The following is a 19,446-nucleotide window of genomic DNA, read 5'->3' on the forward strand; positions in this document are numbered from 1 at the left end:
TAGTGAGGATCGAGCAGCTCGGAAGATGTAATTGAAAAGGAAATCTCTGTTCAATGTCGAACCCCTGTGGAAGTGAACCAAGATATCGCTCAGCATGTTTGTTGTGCTCTACAATTTCACGGCACAGCGGAAATATGGATCGATGTATCAATGTCGTATGGTGAGAGTGAACAGTACGATACATCGCAATATCCTTTTTGTACTTCGAAATATGCATTGGATTGATCACACTTCATTTAATTTAAGATTACCTGTCAAGACAATACTGCGAGTCATTTTGATAAGTTCAGGTCTCAATTTTCATCTTGCGGTCGCTCCCTTCCACCGACACAGCTTGAGAGCGCACCTTGCCGTCGCCCCCGCGGAAGCCCTTTGCCAGCCGACACGCCGGCTTCCAAGATGAGTGCCAAAGCCACCATCAACAAGGAGGTCTTCGTACCCCACGACGAGAAGATGTTGGCAGCCGTGCAGGTGAAGCGAAAGACCAAGAAGAAGATTCCTTTCCTGGCGACTGGCGGTCAGGGAGACTACATGACCTTCATCTGCCTCTCAGGTCAGACCTTTTTAAATGTCTGCCTTAATTCCCCGGCCGATGTCCGCAATCGTGAGCTTGTTTTCCTCTGCCGATGAAATGACACGCTAAATCAATTAAATGCTGAGCTGTAGGTCAATACGGATCCGATTAACGCAGAAATTGAATCATTGTTTCGTGACAAATTGGTTTAATTTTTGTTTCGCTGCCTGTAAATTGAATCAGTCATGCATAGCATTCATCGTTTGAACAGCAAGGGCCTGGTAATTTGGTTTTTCGCAGGATCATTGAACTTTGAAGTCTTGACTGCTGTAGTCGTGCTTGTGGGTTTGGTTATATGAAGATGAACTCCGGAGCGACAGCTCTGCTAGTGCGATCTATTTGGTCGTGTGTAAAAATCAATACGTGAACCGTGGCGTGCCCCCAAAAAGCGGACCGAGGGATGGTTGAAATATCTTCATTTCAAATTACCTGGAAATCGATTGTGCACCAGGAAAGAACCACCAGAAAGCAAAAGCAGCATTCACACTGGTTGTTCAAAGCATACTTCTGTTTTATATACAGTGGTACTTCTACTTACGAATTAATTGCTTCTGGAAGAAATTTCTGAACTCCAATATTTTGTAAGTAGAGACACGTTTTCCATGTAAATGCCCTAATTCGTTCCAAGCCCCGACAAAATTCAAACGTAATTGTATCCTTTCTTATCTTGTAATTTCTTTTGTAACAAGAGGCAATATTTTCCTGTTGAGATGTTTCGTAACTTGAAAATTTCATGTGAAGAGACGTTCGTAAGTAGAGGCACCACCGTATTTGTTTGTCGTGTTGTATGTATCTTCACTAAACTCAGCTCAGCGGCAGCATTTTGGACCAACTGGAGATTCTAGAGGGAGAACTGTGGGTGACTCCAAAATAAAGTGCACAAACCTAGACTAGGTTCTTCCTGACTACCATTGTATTCTCATATCCCAGGAAGACGGTCCCATCTGACTTCATCATTAGCAGATTTAATCAAACGGGAAGAAATCAAAAGCACACTCAATCAAGTCGTCTGTAAGTCTAAAGCAAGTCGGCCAATGTGTGTTGGGAACCGCACAGTCTGAGAGTACGACTGCTGCTTGGGAAAAAAGACATGAACCAGTCATGAGATGACAGATGTGTGATTTTCTTTGCTCGAGTGTAAACAACCGGGCTCCGTTCACACATTTCAATCTGTTTGGATTAACACCGTTGTGTTTCCTCTTGGCCAAGTGTGAACACAAAATGGAGGGTTAATATCGGAAATATCCATCCCGTCCTGCAACTCCTAGGTGCTCAAAGTGGCCCGGTGACATCGCCCGTGAACATGTGGCATTTGTTAAGGTCAACGTGTCCATTCGCTGTACGGCCACACAAAGAGTGATTATTCAGTCATAGTCATGGCCCCGTTGATGCTGAGTGAACACTCGGTCGACGCATGCCTTGTGCATTGCGCTGTACGTGCGAGTAGGACGGGGGAGGGGACTCTGAGACTTCCACCTACTGTAAAATTGAGGCCCTCGGGTCAGACAGTGGCCGAGTTATATAACGTGTGCTATGTCACAGCTGAAGCAGAACCGCAAACTAAGTGAGCAGCCTGACTGTGGGGACTTCCTGGTTCCCGCTCTGCTTTTCCCATCGTCTCCGATCAGTTCCGATGATGATCACTTCGGGTCATTTCGGGTGAATTTGACAAACAGGATGTCAAATAAGTGTCAGCGGATTGCCCCCAAAAAATAAAGATGCACCCTTCCTTTGGCAGCGAATGATTTGAACACCAGCTCAGTGATATGTGGCTTTCTGTTCATTAAATCCACCTTGAATCCTTAAAAAATGGTTGAATTCGCCCTCAAAAGTCCTTAAAAGGTCCATAAATAAAAAGCAAGTGGTGAGTGGGAACCCCGTAATTGTTGTTTGCCCTCAAAATGACCTTGTATTCCAGAGTCAGAACACCGCTATTGCTCTACTCAGCTTCATTCAATCCATTTTTCTTTCTTTTCGCGTCGTCTTTTCCAAAAAAAAGTGCACAAGCGAACCGAGAGCCTCGCGGGCCCGTGCAGCGGCGATAACGGCCAAGTCGGCTCGCACGGAATCGTTTGAACCGCCCTCACATCATCATAGGAGTGTTTGCTGGAAACGAGCCAGCAGCTCAACATGCTCCAAGTCAGTTAGCGAGCATCGTCTTTGATCACGGGGCTCCATGCGGTGCCTGACGGCCGGACCTCTGGGCTGAAAGGCTGCGCCGCCCACAGAATGTTTGGCAAGAGATAGACGAGAGGCCCGTTGGAAAAAAAGATAAGACCCAGTAACCGTTTCGCCGGCGTGGACCAGACGTTGATTCTCACAGCATCTCTCACCACTTGACGGTTTTTAGAAGTGCTGCTATCGGATTCGCAGCGTACGAGTTCATCGCCTACGACACAAAAATCAAAGCTAACGATCGAAGCGGTCACACTGAGATAAATGACTCGACACTGTACGTTCGGGTTGTTGCTGTTTCATTTGAGGCCTGCGGGTGACACAGCTTCAAAACAGTTTCATGTTGCGTGATATTTTGTTTTTGGGTATAATTTACCGCTGGTGATTTTCAGTGCTTTTTTTTTAGTTCATAAGCCAGATCTGAATATTTTTTTTGTTTTGCACCATGATTTTTGGCGCATCGGTGTTTTCAGCTGAACCGATACTAAAAGTTGTGTTGCAACACGACTTGGACAGGCTTTGTGGGTGTAACCTCAAACTGTCTTTCTAGTCGGGTTCACAGCAGAACTGACAAAAATGGACATTTAGATGACTGGAACTTGAGGGGGAGAACACTCTTATATTTGGAGATGTACTCGTGGATTGTCTCTGAAGCTGTTTTAATTCAACCTTTTAAATCGGGTCGGGTTGTGAAGTCAGAACGGTCAAAACACCTCAAGTGAAATTGTTCGTGTACTTTACAGATGAACCGGAAAATATCTCCGTTTCCGTTCGTCTACGAAAGGAAGTCAGCGCGAACAACTAAATGACTCACAATATACAGACCGATCTTCAGGTTGTCCCTGTTAGAAATCCTCGACGTGTCTGTAGTGCACACTTCAACCATCTGATTAATCAGGGACTACCCCACACTCCTCATTCCCGCCCGCACCCATATCCTCATTCATTCATTCATTCATCTTCCTAACCGCTTGATCCTCACTAGGGTCACGGGGGGTGCTGGAGCCCATCCCAGCTGTCTTCGGGCAGTAGGCGGGGGACACCCTGAATCGGTTGCCAGCCAATCGCAGGGCACACAGAAACGAACAACCATTCGCACTCACACTCACACCCAGGGACAATTTAGAGTGTTCAATCAGCCTGCCACGCATGTTTTTGGAATGTGGGAGGAAACCGGAGCACCCGGAGAAAACCCACGCAGGCCCGGGGAGAACATGCAAACTCCACACAGGGAGGCCGGAGCTGGAATCGAACCCGCTACCTCTGCACTGTGAAGCCGACGTGCTAACCACTGGACTACCGGGCCGCCATTATCCTCATTCCATTTTAAAAAACATCAAATTTCTTCTCTATCGACATCCTTGTTGATTTTGTTTTCGAGTGCCCATGTTGTCTTCTGAGCAAGGCAATCCGTAATCTGTTCCGACACAAGCCCGGTGCGTTTGTGCTTGTGTGAGAAATTCAATGTGGGCTGGAAGTAGGCGTATTCTTGGGAAGAGAGTATGCGGGCATATTGTGACGGTCGTTTGTTTGCATGTGCAATTTTAAGTGTAGGCCGTCTCATTCGTGCTCCCGGGAACCTCTTCGTTTGGGAACACTCACCAGCACTTTGGTTGGATTCAGGGACCAGGTTTTTATTGCTCTTTTCCGACTGTCTATGTGATGTATTTTCATGAGCGCCATACGCCGCTATCAATTGACACAACCGGCTTTCCCATAACCCGCGTTGGGTAAACAAATCGAGGAGGCCCTCTGTTTATGATTGATATCGGTGCAGGTGCCATACCAGCTGCTCCATAGACCCGCCCACCTTATTGCAGAAGTAAAACCTCTCCGCTCTCAACGATCTCCTTCAGGGAGTTAAGCTTGGTGCCAATGTTTTTGCTTCTGGCCACCTGGTAAATAAAATCTGCTGTAACTCCTCGGGCTTGTACGTTTCAACCCCTCCCTTTCCGTTTTCATCATCAGCTCGCTGCCCCCCAAGCTATTGATTACCTCGTGAGATGGATGGGCTGAGAGACTTGTGTAACTCGCTGATCAATGCAGCTCCATAGGCCACATAGATGTTTTATATATCATCATTTGCTTCCAAAAAGAAAAATCCTTGGTCTGACTTTCTGTATTCTATGTATTAATTATGCACGCAGCAACCTTCCAACTCTGGGAGAGCAGGTCAATGCATATTTTTCAAGAATGAAGCCGTTTTGGATTTATTTGCGCTTGGAATGGGTAATCGAATTTGGGTCTTTGCACAAATATATTCTCTCCTGTGGACAAGTGATGTAGCCAAAGGTCTTGGGGAGTTTGGGCCACTGGTGTTTAATGAGGCTACGCCAGAGGTGGGCGTTTGGGCGGCCTTACGTTCTGAAGAATGTTGCCTTCTGTAGGCCTTTTTGCAGGTCCCCGTGTATCTCCGGCGATTGATACCAGCCTCCCAAGTATGCACAGATTAACAGCCCACTCACGCTGGACTAATGGCACAATCTCCATCCGTTCCACACATGGACTTTCTGCGATCGCATACCTCAGTCTCTCCCCATCACGGTGCATTCGGCTCGTACTAATTAGCCTCTTGCTACAGTTTAGACACTTTCCAAAACATGGGCAAAAACAAAACGATGCTTGGGAAATGCCTTCTCGATTGAGTGACGAGAGCTCAAGGGGGGAGAGGAGGTAAGAGGAAAAATAACCTGAGGGAGGGCTGCAAAGAGTTAAGTGATGGATTTTAGACAAACTGTGACAGATTAAAGATCAGGTGCAATGCAGGTAGAGTGAAACATACGGTACCTATACAATATGTGCGTCGACGGTGGGTGGAAATGTTGCACCGCGGTTATATACAGTAGGTTTGCGCGTTTGCAATCCATCTGCACTCCGACATCTCCGCGTTTCTGTTTTATACCAAAGTCGGCGCTATCCATATTAATCAGCCGCTCCCAAGTCGAACTTTGATTCACGGAGGACCGTGTCGCTTTCTCCATAATCCGACAATGCAACTCATCATTTAAAGTTTTTCTTGTTTTTCCTTCCGTGCCACTTTTCTGTGTCAGCTGTAAGAGTTAAGAACTTGGGTACAAGAATCAGTTTTTCAACTGAATATCTTTGTATCAAGGGTGTGAAGCTGTTAAGTGTTCAAAATAATTCATTTGAAAATAATTTGGCCCGGTGGTCGAGAGGGTTAGTGCGTCAACCTCACAGTGCAGGGGTCGTGGGTTCGATTCCGGCTCTGGCCTTTCCCTGTGGAGTTTGCATGTTCTCCCTGTGCCTGTGTGGGTTTTCTCCGGGTACTCTGGTTTCCTCCCACATTCCAAAACATGCATGGCAGGTTTATGGAACACTCTAAATTGTCCCTAGGTGTTAGTGTGAGCGCGAATAGTTGTTTGTCGATGCGTGCCCAGCGATTGGCTGGCAACCGGTTCAGGGTGTCCCCCGCCTACTGCCCGAAGACGGCTGGGATAGGCTCCAGAACCCCCCCATGACCCTTGTGAGGATACGCGGATCGGAAAATGGATGGATAATTTGGCACTTGAGTGCTCATAGTTTGGTGTCCATGGAACAAAAGCATACCAACACGCAACAACCGAGTATTCCACGACATTCAATCATCTCCCGCGAACAAAGGGCTGAGTGAACTACCAATACATTTATTCATAGCACACTGCGGGGAGGTCTGATTGAAAGCACATTTCCCTTTTGATTGGTTTTGTAGAAATTCAGTTTTGGGTCCAGATGTCACACTCCTGGATCATGTTGTCTGAGAACCACCCCTGAAGTGAAGTGAAGTTTGTTTTAATAGAATAGGATAAACTTTATTGTTCAGTCGAGGGAAGGAATTTGGCTTTGTTCCCACCGAGGCGAATTAAAACGTCCGCAGGATGTCATGTCAGGCAAGCCGCAAAAATCTCACTCGGTTCGACTACTCCTCCTCCGAGTTGTGCTTCCACTGTGGACAGAGTCAGCGTCCGCTCCCAGCAGATGAATGCAAAAACAAACTTTTCACTCGGCACCACATCGATTACATTCTGATCGAAGGAGTGTTCAGCAGATGGTTTAATCCAAGAGACGGATAACCTCCCCAATAAAAGAAATTTGACTTTGTAGCGGACGTGCAAAAGAGCCTTCCCACCTGGTGCCATCTCCAAGCTCATCGGGGGTCGGTTTTAACCACAGCAACAGGCGTGGTCTTCCCGTTCTCCTCGTTGACAGTCAACAGGTTGCATTTCTGGCCTCCTTGTCGGGATGAACTCTTGAACAGACGTGTTGTGTGACGTGTTGATGGCACCCGGCGGCAGGAAAGAGAGGAGGCAATTATTTGCGATGACCGCACCGCCACATGGTTTTGATCATGTGTACTTTGACCGTATGTATTGGATCGGACCTGACAACCAAATTCCCCCCGTACCTGGAAAAAGTCATCTTGGCCTTCGCAAGGCTTGCCCTACAAATTCCTGCTCTCATCCGCACAGTTTGAGGAGAAGCAAAGAATATCAGAAGAGAATGTGGATAATCAGTGAGGCCAAGAGATGGATCTTCAAAGCAAAAGGACGGGCATGATTCCACACAGAACTATGTCATAAAAATCTAGCCCTAGCTAGCTAGCTCGATTTTTCTATCTAGCTAGCTAGCCAGTGTTGTCTCGCACTGGCCTCTAGCTCGCTAGAGGCACTTAACAGAGTATCTCTAGCTAGCTAGCTAGAGGCCAGTGCGAGAAGCTAGCTAGCTAGAGGCCAGCGCGACACAACACCGGCTCACTCTGAGAATATTTGTACCTTTGTGCAAAGCATAATGGGAAGAAAACACACCAAGAGTGCAAGAAACACACTAAAATATAACCACTAATTGTAATTTAGTCAACTTTAACAGGTTGTAAGGCCCTTTGAGAGTGGCGAGTCCTAGGTTAGTCAGAAGTAATGGCGGATCAGTTGAACAAAAGCAAAATGGACCGTTATTAATGGCTTTGTGCCTCATCGCCTTCTCAGTTGCTCAAGTCCATTAATTCCTGTTGCTCAATTGTTTCTGGATGCACTTAACAGACTTTGGACTCGAGGCCATTGCTGCCGTCCAAGTAGGATGTTTTTAAGCTGCTCCCCTTTCACGAGCTTTTTTTGCGTGTTATCAAAGAACATATCTGACTTGACCGAAAATTCTTGTGTAGCTTAGGTCAATCCTTTTTTTTTCCCATTTGTTATGCTTCAGGTTTTTGGCGAGCTCAAGACCGACTGTAATACTCTACACTTTAAGGATAATTGCGGTAGCAGTTTGAGGTATTGTGGCTCTGAATTCTGTTGATCGTGAGTGGTTTGATCTTGGAAACTGAACTTTCAGAAGGCAATGTTTTGACTTCAAATGTACTAACGGCAATCTTAAAATACTGTTAATATGAGGCTGGTGGAAAGTGAATGGAGTGATGAGCCCAACGAAATGCAAACACTCTGTTGACCTTCAAAAACATTCCCATAAAAGTTCCCATTACAATGGAAAGCCAACAGTCTGCGGCTGCAGCCAAAAAGCCCCTTGATCATATTCCTTTTGAATAAAGCACATTAAGTTTATGGAAGGACATGACAGATATGACTTTGGCAGCATACCCCATCGTGTTCATCTACAGGTGCAGCCCGTAAATCTGCTCCCTTCGACTCCCCGGATGCTTCTCTTTGTCTTAAAAGATTTATCTGACATATTAGAGCACAATACCTGCTCCGCCACTGGGACTGGGCCGAGGGCGCGGTGGGGAGGAATAGGAGTGGATAATATCACAGGAAGCAGACATCTCATGAGTCCTAACCTCTTAAAGTCCTTACTGGAGAGTATAATAATAGTCCATTGTGCTTCAAATGGAACAAACAAGATGAGCATTTTTTAAAAAAAATTCTTTAAAAGGACGGTGGGATGACAAAAAACAAAACGAAACAAAAAACTCTGACTACCTGGCAGCAACCGACTGAGATGCCCTTAAATGGGCAAGTTCAGATAAGACATAATAAGGTAATAAACAAACAAAAAAAAAAAATATATATATATATTAATGTGCATCTTTAATTCTCCCAAAAAGTTTAACTGGGATTTCATCGAACAGCTTCCAGAACACTCTTGCAGGGCAGAATCACATGCACGTCGCATGCTTGCCGTACAAGCAGCATGATGCATTCCCAGAAACTTGCAAATGCACCATTGATCGTTTTTCTTCGATTCTAAATCTTTTACGATCATGACGAGCGAAAATCAAAGTCACTGTTTCGATTAATTGACCAACCCTATGAATGGCACTCGAGAATATTTGAATGGAGGGAAAATGTTTGTGCGCCTATTGTTGAGACCCGACGATGAGATGCTTCTATAATGCAAACGAACAGCCCGAATCCACTGCACTTGAGTAATTGGACCCCGTGGGCCGACACGCATACATACGTACCCTCGCGCCTCATCACTCTTGCTTTGCATTTATCAGATAAAACCAGCCTGTTGTGAGATTAGTAGCTCCGTGCACTATGCTTGCCTTTCTTGGTCGGCGACAAATCGAGCAACAGCGGTTCAGGCAGAGGCCGATTCCCATCGGGTTATCGGAAATGGACATCGACTTGGATAAGCAGGTCAGACTTGGGAGTGCTTTGCCCTTTGAGCAGGGGCAATGGCATCAGGCTAAAAAGTATATTGTCTCTTTCTGATACAAACCGTGGACAGGCCCGGCACACAAGGGTGTTAGAATACGTCCTGTAATTTTGACTTGACTACTGTGTTAGATAGAGTTGACACTGACATGTTCTGACCTGTTCCACTGTCGAAAAAGAACTTCACATAAACTCGCTGAAAGGGCGCATTTACATTTTTTTTTTCTTGCACAATAAAAGAAAAAAAATGTTTCCGGTGACATTTTACAATGCCGACCACAAATCGCTGCGATACAGCTTTCCATCCATCATTTTTACATGTTCAGTATACTGTTCCTTTTATGTTTCAGCGTATCTCTCGTCTCTTCCTGTCAAGGGCGGTTACCGACTTGTGTGCAAAGCTCTTGATGCATGAAAGCCTTTCATACGTTTTTATCCACATTTTTACTTCATTCATCTAAAGTAAAGGCCGTCGGCGTTTGCCTTGTGAGTCCAAGTTAGCTGTTAAAAACTGTCATAAAAATACAGTGACAAGGTTATCGGCCGCCGAAAGCACGCTCGGCATCATCGCTCTATATCAACAATGCCTTGATGACATTATGCCTGCGCAATCATTTTGATGAGCCATCGTTGATTGTTGCTTCTGATGATGTCTTTGTCAATATGTATTACAGTCGCATCATTTTACATCAACCAAAAGTGTATAGGAGTGTGTTTTTTAAAAAATTGTTATTATAAACACGGGCGGCCCGGTAGTCCAGTGGTTAGCACGTGGGCTTCACAGTGCAGAGGTACCGGGTTCGATTCCAGCTCCGGCCTCCCTGTGTGGAGTTTGCATGTTCTCCCCGGGCCTGCGTGGGTTTTCTCCGGGTGCTCCGGTTTCCTCCCACATTCCAAAAATATGCATGGCAGGCTGATTGAACACTCTAAATTGTCCCTAGATGTGAGTGTGAGTGCGAATGGTTGTTCGTCTCTGTGTGCCCTGCGATTGGCTGGCAACCGATTCAGGGTGTCCCCCGCCTACTGCCCGGAGACAGCTGGGATGGGCTCCAGCACCCCCCGCGACCCTAGTGAGGATCAAGCGGTTAGGAAGATGAATGAATGAATGAATATTATAAACACAAAAAAATGGATTTCTTCATCAAACATTGGCACGCCTCTTTGGGTTTCTTTGGTTTCATTATTATTTTTTTTAAACTCTGATCTGCTCTTTGTCCAATTATAACTGCACTGTAACCGTCAGTTGGACAATGACACATTCACGTCAACTTGTCTGTCGGTTCCCATCATACAAGCTCATTGATCGAAATCCTAAACAAAACCGAGCAATTAGGCCTAGGTTTTGTTCCCGCTGCTGCCTACGTCCTGGGACCGGACGGCTCAGGCATGTAGATGAATGACAGTGTTTGTAGAAGCAGAGCAAAGTGGCGGCTAATGGCCTCTTTGTTAACCTGGCTTGGCCTCAGCCGCATGATCGATTTGGTGTAGCTTATACACAGCAAAAGTGGGGCCCATTAGCTGTTGAGCAATATGTTGATCTTATTATTCTTATTATTTTTATTTTTTTTTTGAATCCACATTTATTTATTTTTTGACCGGTCTTGAAAGTCAGTTTGTGAGTCAGTGACAATCAGAAACTACCGTCATGATTTCATGAATGAAAACCAAAATGTATTTTTTCATCTCCATTCTTCCCATGCTTTCATCCCAGCGTAGCATATTAAGCATGTGAGTGGCACGCATATTAATTCTGGTAATGAAGGTCATCCGGGAGAGCAGCTGGAGTCGTCCTCTTTGTGGAAAACACTGACGGTGACTAAAGTAGCCGCCTGCCGCGTTCCAAGCCGAAGCCGTCCAAAGCACCATATGCTCCCTCGCCATCACCCGACAACCTTTTGCAATGTGTTGCCACAGCGAGTTTCAGCCAAAGCGCTTTGAAAGATTTTTTTTGGGGGAGGGGGGGCGGGGAATATGTGCTATTGGACCCAAAGTGACAAAACTCGTTAATTAAATTACCAAATGAATGTTGGCTACTTTTCAAAAGGGTGGGGAAAAAATCAGATGTACGTATTGCATCTGATCTCGCTCCCATGCTTTAGAGGCCACGTTTTAGTCTTTTCCACAACAGTTTTCCTTATTTAACATTGATCACGTCAGGTTCGTGGGAATGAACACGAAGACGGAGTTTTCCAGCCAAACAAACTATACACATGCAACACAGTTCATCAGATGGTTCGGATTAATTTCAGGTAAACTATATTTTGTGCAGATGTGTTGGGGAGTGGGGGGTAGGGGGGGGGCAGCAGGGAACTTGAGAAATATGGTATTTATTTTTTACTAATCCGGAGTAATAGCAGTCACTCACAACAATGTGTGAAGTGACTTGACAAATGATTTGATGGCATAAAGAAACATCAAGATAATAACCGAAACATGGCTAAACGATGATTTACCCCCACAGAGCAGTCCATGCAGGTGGCTCATCTCCCCCCCGACAAAATTTAAAGTGTCCTGGAACATGTCTAATGTTGAGTTAGCGCCAGTGGCTAAGGAATCAAAAGAAGTTAGGATAATCACTGTACGAATTCAAAGAGTGAAAGCAGACCGGAAAAGTGCTCCCCCGGTGGGCATGTCACCCTTCCCTGTGCACATTCATCAAAACGGTGTCATTAGAGGGCACAAATTGCCTCCTCTGCCAAGATGGGTCCCCCACACACACACACACACAGCGACACACGTTCACACATACAGTAAAGGAAGTTTCATTTGTTCGCCGTGTTCGTGCTTTTTCCCCCCATCTGGTCTCTCCGTGCAGCAGGAAAGCAGCTGGGAATTGTGTGAGTGATATTAATCTATGATATCATTCTTCCTTTGCAGGAAGAACAAGTTGGACACAAAAAAAAAGAAAATGAGATAACCTCAATCATTACCTTCATCACACACCCCCGAGAGTACAAACAGAACAGGCCTGATTATCATCCGCCCCCCTGGCATAAATTACACAACATATCTAGCAAAACCTTTATGGAAGTTAGTATGTGTTCTGAGTTAGAGATATGAGATAGCCTTGTTTCTTTTGAACAGGGGTGGGGAGGGTGGCTCAGCCATACCCTTAGTGTGAAATACCAGAGCAGATCCCACCCATCGTTTGACGCAGGAAGTCAGCGCAACATGGCAGCGGTGGCTCAGCAGTGTGCTGTCCCCAGGCTGTTCAATGACATCGCCTACTGAGGCTAGATAAATGCCATGGTGCCAGGCCACATCCTGTCAAACCTTTTTTTAAAAAGTGTCCATTTCAAATCGTAGCTTTACAGCCAAAAATCCCACCCAACCGTTTGTCATGTCACCTATGAAACCGGGTTCGCTGGGGTACGCAATCTATAGAGGGGTTGCTTGGTTCACGCAGGAGTTTGTTCCGACCTGAACATGTACAAAAGTCGGAACTTGCCTTTGCCGAAGAGTTGCACGACTTTAGAGAAGTTGTGATGATTTTCGCAGCCAGAAAACTCAGGCGGAATGAGTTTGCACAATTTGTCCAAACAGGGAAACGTTTTTCTGGGTCCACTGCAAAATTCAAGATTTTGGGAAATAATCATAGACAACACCCCCCCCCCACCCCCAACCCCCAGTCACATATCAAAGTTATGCATTAAGAAATAGAAGACCATTCAATCAATAAAGGTAAGAGACTAATTACATTCAGGCGCCCATGTTATTGTTAAAAACGCGATTGGTGACTAGTCAATGACACACTCTAAACATCGTGGAGTAAAGTAACGACTAGTTTATACAACCCGTCACTAACCTAACCGAACGTGGTAGTAAAATTTGAGTTTCATCTGGTGAACTATTTTCACCGTGCAGTGGTATGACCAGTTGTCTTCATTATCATGAAATTTCCCATAAACACAAAGTAATAAATCTAAAATAGTTCTTTTTCTTTTTTTGGGATTGGAACGGTGGCAAAAAATGGAAATGATTAGGGACATAAATAATTGGACTTGTTTGTTAGTCGGTTAATGGACCATTTCCTTACTTTACTTTCTGACAAAAATAGTTTCAAAAGAAGAAATATGAGCAGCCTTATTTTAGTTTGTTTTTAAACTCAATCATGGTCATCTCGATCTCAGCTCAGTCATGTCCCTTGATTAATCCACATAGGAAATAAACCTTTTGATTAAAAAAAAAAAGTGTAATCCTATATCTCATTTCCCCTTTGGAGCACGTGTAACGGTTCCATTATACACAAGGGCATGTTTTTATTAAATATCAACCTTGACGGAAGATTCTACCTGAGGAGTGGGCTTGTCAGTCAACAAAACTATTGATGAATGTTGTTTTCCAATTCAGTGATGTTAGCGCATCAATCACAGGCCTAAAAAAATCCAGCGTCCAAAACTTATTCACGCAGTTCTTTGAAATTTGATAAAAAACGAATGGTTGGGGATGCGCAGGCTGTCAAAGAATGGATGATTTAAGATCAGTCAGCTGCTTTGCAGCTGTGCGCCATTAAATATTAGCTTGCGTCAACAGTGCTTCCTCAGAGGTAAAATTTGTGTACTTTTGATTTTTTTTTTCTTCCCCCTTTACTATCTGTCAAAAATCCAATGTTTGTCATGCTTAGCGCTGTTGCGGGTATGTTCCAAACTTTCCTTATCTTTATTTATTTATTTTTCCTTTTCCATTCCAGTTTATTTGGTGGGGCTCAGCCAGGAGCCATTTATTGACTAGCTTTTCGTGAACAAACAAAACATTCACTTGCAGTTTTCTTGAGCCAGCTGTCAGCTTTGTGAACATATTCGTTTTGGTTTAAATATGGTTCTGTGCCTGATGTCCTGCATTTGAGTCCATCTGTTTGTGATATTTGACAAGCATCAACACCGAGTGAAGCGGTGGACTGCCACATTAGCTTCCCATGATAGCTGCTGAGTGGCTAACTGCCAACTTTTTGGACAAAATGTTTTGGTTTTAATATTATTACACGTGTCCCGCAGTTGAAGTCAGCTTGTTGTGCTGCTAGACAAGAAGGAACACCGAATATTGTATTACCGAATATTATAGATATTGTATAGAATACCGTAGCTTCTTGCTGGTTGGTTAGCGACTGAGTGAGAAGCTAGTTACTGAGTGCCGAGCTCTTACTTTTTATGAACCGACTATGATTTGAATATTCTGTGTCTGATGTTTTACATTTGAGTCTATCCGTTTGTGATTAATGACGAGGAGGAGCACCGAGCAAAGACGAAGATGTTGGCTTTCTGCGCTAGCGGCTAACTGGATACCTGTTGGCTGCCCGATGTTTTATGAACATTTTTAAAAAATGTATTTTAATATCTGTTTGGTGTCAAACATTTGAGTGTAACTTTCGGTGGTGATTGACTAAAAGGAATGCTGACTCAAAATGCAGACTGCGACATTCGCGTTCTCCACTGGGCTCTGATGGCTAACTGCTCCCTGGCAAGCTGCCAACTTGCAAATCAACGAATTTGATTTGGGGCTCTTGTGAAGGCTCGCCCGTCTGTGTTTGAGTCCATCGGTTTGTGCCAAATGAAGGCGTAGAATCTTTCATTAGCAATTTGCGCTAGCTGCTGACTCGCAAGGTGCGGTAAGCTCGTCTTTCGTGGGGTCCAAAAGTTATTTTTCAAAACGCTGCCGTATTTCAATTGTGTGTATGTCCTCAAGCATAATGCCATTCTTGGATCTTTTTTGGAGAGCGGTTGTGCAATCCTGATTCGGGTATTAGCCACCGAGACAACCTCCACTAGACCTTGTCTAAGGAGAACAGCTGGGCAAAGGAAATTAGGTCTGGAGACGGGCTGAAATGTAATGTTTTGATACATCACATGTTTTCACTTCCAAGGGGCTTAGAAGGGAGCATTCCCATCACAGTGAGTAACAACTGAAATCCATCACATAAAGTACTGCAATCATTTAATGTACGTTTTTGATGTAAATGATCTTTACCAAGTAACTTGTCTCATTTTTATATACATTCTCAAAACCAGTCACCATTAAAAAAAATCTGCCTTGTTGTATGTCATCCATGTTTAAATATTTTTTTTTGCTTCCTGGAATTCAGTTTAGATCATCCTGAAAGCATTAAGTGTCCAGGAATGTACTGTACCTTGTTTTGAAACATCCCTGTTTATTCCGTGCGATGACAACCGGACCGTTTATCATGACGTCTTCTCGCATGAAACACTCTCCAGAGTTTTGGCGTGTAGTACTGTGCCAAATAGGCATATTTTCCAAATAAGGCAACTATGTCTGCTTGGTAAATGTCCTTGAATTAACAAACTACAGTATTTTTTTTTCCGGAAGGCTCCTGTACTGTCACGGGTCAAATTGACTTTTTTTCCCACTTTTGGGGTTATACATGGATCAAAATACGTGAAAGCGGTCAGAGCTCGAAGTACACAGTCAAATATTCAATGGAACCTAAGACAAAAGATGACGATCCGTGCCGTTTTGTACAAACGAAATGGAATGCTGCTAGAGAAGCCCATTCATCTCATTACAAACATCATGGAGAGAAAGAATGCTAAAGTCAGAGCCCTGGCGTGATTAAACATTTGCCCGTATCCCAGAGCTTGATCTCCAGAGGAATGCATTGTGTATGTGGACTTGACGCGGACTGAATAGCAGCTTAATGAAGTGGCCCGAGGGGGGGCAAGGTGGGGGCAATCATGTGCACGTATCTGACTTGCAAATGACTTGAATATAATGTTTCCAGGTGCAGGGATGCAAGCTTGAACACAATGACTTTGGTTGTTTCTTTTCATAAGAACACAAAAAACAGCAAATAGGTGAGTTTTTTCAATAATTAGGAGGGTGGGCAGAGGGGTGAAATAAGTAAATCGGTGAATTAACCAATAAAAACAAAGTAAATATGGTGAGGTTCTGTGGTTGGAATAGATTGTGTGTGTGTAAAACGTAAAATTGCTGAAACTTAACGTTCACGAACAGAATTCCGGAACAAATTAAGTTTGTCAAGCAAAATTTGATGAAACATCATCACGCGGCAAGAAAATAACCTTGGCTACCACCATACTTTGTGTTTTTATTTCTCACATTCGCCATGTCACAAATTTGAGTCACCTGGGATCATTTTTAAATGTTAAAAGCGGCAAAGTTAATTTACCCTCGTTGACGTGGCGCAACCACACTTTTTCAGACAAGCGACTGAATACAGCAGCTTTGACGTTTATTTTCGTGTCTCCACGGACTATTTAGCCCCCCCCCGCCCCATTCATCTCCTGAAGGGCTAATTGTTCACCGAGGTACACGCAGCACGATTGACTGCTTGCGTCTTGTCACTGCACGGGCACCATTCTGTCTGGAAGCAGACTTGGAATGCAGCAGTCGCAGTATTCAAACCTTGTGAAAGCTCTCAAGAGGCCTTTTGTTCGGCGCCTTTGATGCTGGTCTCGCCACCGCTGACGATGAATCGCCTTGGCACCCTCTCTGAAAAGCGGCCGCGGCAGAGTGGATGATGTTGACCTGTAAATTCTGAGACACTCAAATGACTCCTGCACCTTCTTTGCTTTATTTTTCATAATGCATGAACTCGGGCCAGCAATTTGTCACACGTTGGCGCTACCTCTGGCTAATGACCGAACAAGAACAATTCAATTTAATGTTTCCCAAGTGCGCTGTACACAAAAGAAACCCGCATTTGCTCGGCAAACCATCGACTTGATGTTGAAATTAGAGTCGTTTGTCCCTTTTACACAGCGATCTCACAAAATTGCAACATTACAGAATCCTATCGTGCCATGTACATGAAAGAAATAGCAGCCATTGGCAGCTCCTGACCAGTTGCGTATTAAAATATCTTCGGGCTTGTCTGGCATTTAAAAAAAAATAATAATAATCTAGTTGCCCTAACGGTAGCGGCAGTTTACGTGCACCAAGTGGTTAAATCCATCCATCCATCCATTTTCCGAACCGCTTGATCCTCACTAGGGTCGCGGGGGGTGCTGGAGCCTATCCCAGCCGTCTTCGGGCAGTAGGCGGGGGACACCCTGAATCGGTTGCCAGCCAATCGCAGGGCACACAGAGACGAACAACCATTCGCACTCACACTCACACCTAGGGACAATTTAGAATGTCCAATCAGCCTGCCATGCATGTTTTTGGAATGTGGGAGGAAACCGGAGCACCCGGAGAAAACCCACGCAGGCCCGGGGAGAACATGCAAACTCCACACAGGGAGGCCGGAGCTGGAATCGAACCCGGTACCTCTGCACTGTGAAGCCGACGTGCTAACCACTTGACTACCGGGCCGCCCAAGTGGTTAAATGTTGCACTAAAAATCATTCTTTTGAACTGTTCTTTGTTCCTGTAGGCCCGGCTAGCTTTCTTTGAGTGCTCTCTGTAGCTTGAGCACAAAGGATGAAAAGAAGTGCGATGGCTTTTCAGCCTATTTGGCAAAGGAAAGTATTAATGCGCCTTTCCGTTGTCCTGTCGGCCTTAATGGTGTCATTGTCGCGCGTTTCGTCGTTCGCCATCTGTTTCCTGCGTCGGATCGTCTTTGCTTCACGAGCTGGGCTTTGGCCATTCCGATATGATAACACGCTCACGTGGCACCGCTTCCCTCGGTTTGCCCCAACCCCAACACAAGTCTGATAATCTTTCCGCACTGGGAAGTTGAACGTTTGTCCTAAGTCAAATTTTTGCCTTTGGGCTGCGACAATCAATGCCAAACATAACATGAAACTAATCCACCCGGTGGAAGTGTCTGCGTGTCGTCATAAGCGCATGGGAAAGAAACCACGGTATGGCCTTTCGCTGACAGCCAGCAAGCATGGGAACAATGGTGTTAGCAAGGCTCTTAAGTCATTGGCACTCGATTTAGACCTTTTTTTTTTGCTTTCAACAATGCAAGCTTCCCTTTTGAGGGAAGTGTGTCATTCTCCAATTTAAAATTGTGTCCGCATACAACCTGAGCTCAACCTCAACCGGGAAATCAATTTGTCACGAAGATGAAGAACATTTGTTGTCAGCCTCGAGCGTGTATCCTCCACTGGTTGATTGATTGTTTCGGTCAAGTCGGCAACTCGTAACTTTAAATAGTTGTTTAATGTTGTAGACTTCGGGGACAAAAAGTGAAAGTCAACTGAACGTGAAACTAATTTGAGAGCCTCAAAGTTATCTGGCACTTTTTAAGACCTCGCTGCCAATGTGGGTTTGTTCCGTGACCTTCAGACTGTCGTTTGCCAACAAAGTGTCAAGTATCGCGACGCTTCCTATTTAGCGGAATAAAACAAACAAGTGCAACAAGGCTGCCGGGGAATATGCAGCGACGAATATATTTTCACTGTTGCATAACCGCGTTTCTAATCCTCGGGCCCTCTGTGTGTGTTTACAATACAAAGCTGGTGTCAGTGAATATGTAACTAGCCGTACTGAATGTTTCTTTTCGCATACTTGGAAAGTGTCAGAGTTGCGCTCAGATCCAGTATCTTAGGAAGATGTTTTTTGGGCCACGCTGAAAGTGAAATAAATACGATTGCAGGCATGGGCTGGGGCGGGCGTGGCAGTGCGGGCGCTTTGCAATGTTGACTCCCGTGGGAGATTGAAAAGTGGATCTTGGGTCGAAAAAGGTTGCCGTAAGTCTGTGTTAATTATGATTAGCGTGACTTATGGGCGGGGAGGGGGGGATGGGGGGGGTCCAATGTGTACCAGCATATTTAGGTAGCGGGCATTCATTGTTTAGTCCTTTTGTTTTGGATGTAAGTTTTACAGCTACAGCTGGAGTAAGACGAAGAATGTTTTTACCTCGCCCCTTGTTGAAATATTTGCGCAACCTGATCAGATACCCTTGAATGTAGATGAGAACATGTTGGAGTTAATTTTCCCCCTACGTTGCAGCGACACTGTAAAACTGCCGTGCAACGACTACAGACGCGATATTCATACTTTTTCCCGTAAGATGAATGTAATGTTTTCAAGGAGAGTATTGTAATATACATTTTTGATTCAATAATTGTTCGGAAAATATGATCATACTTATTTTCCTTGTAGGCAACGAGCAATATTTGTACAGCTTTCGCATCATTTTTGATGAACTCTCAAAAAACAATTTTT

At 44.7% G+C, this 19,446-nt stretch overlaps 1 protein-coding gene across 3 annotated transcripts in view; it reads left to right on the forward strand.

The window, feature by feature from the left end:
* stxbp6 (syntaxin binding protein 6 (amisyn)) overlaps window positions 1–19,446 on the forward strand; it is a 41,414-nt gene that overhangs the window by 10,285 nt on the left and 11,683 nt on the right. For all 3 annotated transcript variants that reach the window (XM_052085428.1, XM_052085430.1, XM_052085429.1), the window contains one exon: window positions 334–553. In XM_052085428.1, coding sequence (XP_051941388.1) covers window positions 334–553 — 220 coding nt within the window. The remainder of the gene's footprint in view (window positions 1–333; window positions 554–19,446) is intronic.

Source organism: Hippocampus zosterae, chromosome 14 (genome assembly GCF_025434085.1).
Source record: "Hippocampus zosterae strain Florida chromosome 14, ASM2543408v3, whole genome shotgun sequence".
NCBI classification, from domain to species: Eukaryota; Metazoa; Chordata; class Actinopteri; order Syngnathiformes; family Syngnathidae; genus Hippocampus; species Hippocampus zosterae.